The 4,578-nt window shown below is 47.2% G+C and overlaps 1 protein-coding gene across 1 annotated transcript; it reads left to right on the top strand.

Moving 5' to 3' along the window:
* Positions 1–244: 244 nt before the first annotated feature.
* On the top strand, positions 245–4,485 carry FDXACB1 (ferredoxin-fold anticodon binding domain containing 1). The gene is made up of 5 exons (XM_071769119.1): positions 245–746; positions 1,241–1,397; positions 1,537–1,740; positions 1,994–2,152; positions 2,877–4,485. The coding sequence occupies exons 1-5, from the start codon at positions 578–580 to the stop codon at positions 4,057–4,059; spliced, it is 1,872 nt and encodes a 623-aa protein (XP_071625220.1). The 5' UTR covers positions 245–577; the 3' UTR covers positions 4,060–4,485.
* Positions 4,486–4,578: the final 93 nt, after the last annotated feature.

Consider the following 4,578-nt stretch of genomic DNA (forward strand, 5'->3'; position numbering starts at 1 on the left):
AAACAAACAAAAGAAAACAAAAAACCCCAAACCAAACAAACAAAAAATAAAGCAAGTAAAAAAAACCTAACAAAAAAAAAAAATCAAAAAACAACCCAAACCCAAAGCACAAAAACGAAACAAACCAACCCACCAACCAAAAAAAAAAAAAAAAAAAAAAAGTAAAAAGTAAGTAAAAATATTCCTGGAAATTGAAACCGAAGCAAATCTTTTACGATAGGGCAGGGTTTTGTTAGGCTCAAAATCCGGAGTAAGAAACGGGGATTTGGGGTGAAAGCCCCTTGGGGCTGATGTAGCTGAATGTTAGCTGAACAGAACCACCTGAAACGCAAACAACACGCCCTGGGCGACCTGAAATTCCTGTTTTGAGGTCCCGACGGCGCCGCCGAGGGGACTGGGGAGGTTCGGCTCTGTACCGGGAGCTGGCGAGAGCAGCAGAGACGTCATGAGAGGGGCAGAAACGTCATGAGAGGGGAAGAAACGTCATGAGAGGGGCAGAAACGTCATGAGAGCGGCACAGACGTCATGAGGCAGCGCCGGCGACTGCCGAGCGCCCGGTGCCGGGTTCGGTGCGTCCATGGGTTCGGTTCGGCGCATCCTGCTGCTCGGGGAGGGCAACTTCTCCTTCGCCGCTTCCCTGTGCCAGGCCACGGGGACCCAGGTCGTGGCCACTTGTTACGAGAGCGAAGAGGAGGTGTCCGGGAGGGACGGAGCCCCCGAGAGCATCCGGAGGCTGCGGGAGAGAGGTGGGTCCGGGAGCCGGGGATGCTCGGCACCGGGAAGAGGAGGAAGGTGGGAGTGGGGACCCCCGGGAAAAGCGATGGAGGAGGTGGGGACGGGGCGAAACGATGTCCCTAAGGCTCAGGCGGTAGCTGTGACAGCTCTGCGGGGGGAGCGAGGCGGTACCGTCCGGGCAGCTCCGGTCCGGTGCAGCCCTTCACCGCTCCAGGCAGCGCAGAAACCCGCTGTAGCTACGAGGAATTGGAATTGTCCCGTAGGCTAAACAAAATACTCAAAAATGGGGTCAGACTGAAGCAAGCAGTTTGTTAGGAGTGGTCTTGGCAAGGCAGGAAGCAGAGCTCTGCTTTCTGGTGCTCCTGAGGCAGGAGGGTGGGGAGATGCTCAGCAGCTGCTGCTCTGATACGCTTGAAAATGGACCAGAGGAGACCTTAATTGCTGGATCTTTAATATTTCCCATAATGATAAGCATCTGAGTCTTCGCTTTCACTTACTTTGAAAGGAGCTGAAGTTTTGTTTTCTGTGGACTGCACCAAGCTGAAGGAGTATTTTTTACCAGAAAAGAGAGAATTTGATTCTATTTATTTCAACTTCCCCCACTGTGGGAGAAAGGCTGGGGTAGTGAAGAACAGGGAGCTTCTTGCCCACTTTTTCCACAGGTGAGTAGCCCAGCAGTATTTCTCTGCTAGCTGACTGCAGCAGGACAGATTCCTAGCTGTGTTACAGGTTGTTTTCTGGCACTGTAACATTTCTGTGTGTGCTAACAGGAATTTTCATGTTGCCTGGCTTTTCTTCCAGCTCTGCAGAGGTGCTGGCAGAGGAGGGAGAGGTCCATGTGGCTCTTTGCAATGGACAAGGTGGGACTCCTGCTGATCAGCCAAGGAGAGAATGGCACAACAGCTGGCAAGTAGTGGCAGTGGCAGCAGGAGCTGGATTTATCCTGAGCAGTGTTCATCCTTTTAAAGCAGAGAATATCCATGGCTATAAGTGTACAGGCTACAGGTAACCATCACATGGCAAAACTGAAAAGTTCATGTTCTTATAATGCCTCACACTAGCATGTTCTTTTAGTGTATTTTTTGCTGGAGAGAGGAACTCGCTTTGATTTTCCTTAAAATATCTACAGTTCTTTTTGCCTGAAGCAGAATAGCCAAGGCAAAAATACAAACAAAAGAGTTATCTCTGTAATGTTTTCTTCTGACACAAAAAAATAGGAAATGACCAATGCCTTTTCTTTGCTGTTGTGTGTTGTCAGAAGTCAAGATAAATCTTTCTGTGTAGAGGGTGCTTTGAACCACATCTTCACACGAAGCATGCCACGTCCAGATTTCCAACCTGTGATCTACAAGACAGAACTGGAAAGCCAAAATGTTTCTTTTCAAGTACCACAAATACTTGTGGATAAAATTAACAGGTAAGTTTTAAAACAAGTTTATGTTTGGCAATAACACACACTTTGCTCTCATTGGGAATGACTCTGACGTTGATGCCAGCTAAAATGGAATTGCTTCACTCTGTCTCCTGTCCTGTTTATAGAATTTCCTTCTCCATTTCTTCTTCAAATCTGCTTCACGTTGGCTTGTGGTTGTGGCCTACTGAAAAATAAATGTATAGAACAAAAAGAAACTTTGTGGTTGAGACCAAGCTGCCGTATACTTGCAGACACAAATTATGATGCAAACTATTCTGTTTTACTGTAACATGGGAGACCTTCAGAAGCTGTCTTGGTGTCTGTTAGCTAGGATAAAAAATGCTACCTCTGAAGTGAACTGCTGCATACTTCAGAGACTATCCAGATCTAGAATAATTTGAATCATTTCTGTAGTTTGGTAATGCCAGTGCTGAGTGGAAATGGTGGTGCTGGCTGTTAAGTCCCATCCCATCCTTAAGGGCTGTTAAGTCCCATTCCTTTTTTACCAGCACAAGTACAGTTACTTCTTGATTGCAGCCTGGAGACAAACACCCCTGTCCTGAAAACTGATTAAAGACTTGACTTCTTCAGGGAGGTACCAGAAACCAGCTTACTATCTGAGATTCTTTTGGCTAAATTGCTGCACTCAGAGTAGGAACACAGGAAAGCATTTCAGTGAAATTTGGTTAGTGGTGTCTGTCATTTGCACTTTTCTTTTTTTCCACAGGGGGTTTCTAGAACCAAATTCAAACCATCCAGTACAGACAGTAAAGGAGAAGCTGACTGCAGAGCTCAGCCAAGCCTTTCCTTTACAAAACATGGACCACTGCCTTCCTCTGCTCCACCAAGGTCACATCAGTGATGTTTGTCACCCAAATATCTTCTGGATCACTCTGAGCCCAGAGGAGACTTTGATGACTGAAGAAATGTCGGATGGATTGGCAGATGCAGTTTCCTTTTCCCATGTTGATTCTTGCAGGGACACAGATGAGAATGGCTGTGGGAATGTACAGGAGGGATGCCACATTCCCAAGCAGTGTTATCTCAGACCTTCCCTTCTCCCTTGTGCTCAGGCAGCAATACAAAAAGGAGCCTTTGTCCCAGGAATACTTCATGTTCTTTCTGGCCCAGTTTTCAGGAAGTGCCTCATCACCCCTTACTCCATGCCTGTTTTTCATGAGATGGTTCTTGCATGTGTAGCTAACAGGGGTACAGAGAACAGCTGTATCCAGATGTTGGTGAATAACATTAAAACCAGCATCCATACACTTCACCAGACCGTTTCGAGCTTTAAACTGAGTCTCAGTCTTCAGGAAGCAACAAACTTGGAGACAACTGAGCTAAATGACTTTGCTGCTTTGGAATCACAGCTTAATAAAATCCAGTACTGTATTTCCATGGATACCTCAGGCTCTTGTGAGAAGGGCTCCTGTGTGGGAGTTGTAAGGACAGCTCATTATGAACTAGCAAGCAGGGATGTGGTTGCTGTCTTTGTTTCACTGAATCTTGACCTCCTGGCCATGCTGATCTGTGGGATATCTGACTGGAGAATGCTCTGGACATCAGACACACGGTTCCTCCACCAGTTTCCTAGAGGAGAGTTAAGGCTTTTCAAGAGTTTTTCTCTCTACCCACCTCCCTACGTTCATGATGTCAGCTTTTGGATTCCCGATGGGGAAGGATTTGATGAAGTTGCTTTTCACACCATCGCTAGGCAGGTGTCAGGTGAAATGGTTGTTGCCATCCAGTTAATCGACAGTTTCCAGAAATCAGAGACTGGGCAGAAAAGCCTCTGCTACAGGCTGACCTATCAGTCCTGTGACCGGGCACTGAGTCGCCAGGAGGTGGCAGAGATGCAGCTGCTCTTCCGAAAGGAAATAAAGCACAGCCTGGGGGTGATGCTTCGGTAAAACACTGAATGTCCTGAGCGAGTTCTCCAGCGAGAGGGAAGGGGAAGGAGAAAAAAAAAAAAAAAAAAAAAAAAAAAAAAAAAAAAAAAAAAAAAAAAAGTAAAATAGGGAAAGGAAAATAAGGAAAAGTGAAATAGGGAAAGGGAACTGCAGATCAGGGCAGCAGATTTTGGGTGGAAACCAGAACTTGCAGGGGATTTCTGTCCTCCTGCCTTTGCAGCAGGTGCTGCTGGAGAAGGGGGGTTCAAGGAGCTAGAGGAGGAGGAGCAAGAGGAAGAAAAGGCAGAAAAGGAAGCAAGAGGAAGAAGAAAAAGAAAAAAGAAGAAAAGGAAAGAAAAAGCATCCCCGTCCCTTCGGGGCTGCGCCTCTGGAGCTGCCCCTTCCCCAGCTCTGTAGGGGGGGGTCCCCAATAAAGTGCTTTCTGCAGCGGTGTGTCCCCCCCTTTCCTCTGTTCCCAACCCCCCGGGAATTGGGGGGATTTCCGGGCAGCGTTTCCGGGCTCTGTCCCCGCTCACTTCC

Source organism: Heliangelus exortis, chromosome 26 (assembly GCF_036169615.1).
Source record: "Heliangelus exortis chromosome 26, bHelExo1.hap1, whole genome shotgun sequence".
NCBI classification, from domain to species: Eukaryota; Metazoa; Chordata; class Aves; order Apodiformes; family Trochilidae; genus Heliangelus; species Heliangelus exortis.

Coding starts and splice junctions, on each gene's coding strand:
- FDXACB1 (XM_071769119.1), top strand. CDS start 578: ATGGGTTCGGTTCGGCGCATCCTGCTGCTCGGGGAGGGCAACTTCTCC. Junction 1,741..1,993: donor TATAAGTGTACAGGCTACAG/GTAACCATCACA, acceptor GTGTGTTGTCAG/AAGTCAAGATAAATCTTTCT. Junction 2,153..2,876: donor CTTGTGGATAAAATTAACAG/GTAAGTTTTAAA, acceptor TTTTTTCCACAG/GGGGTTTCTAGAACCAAATT.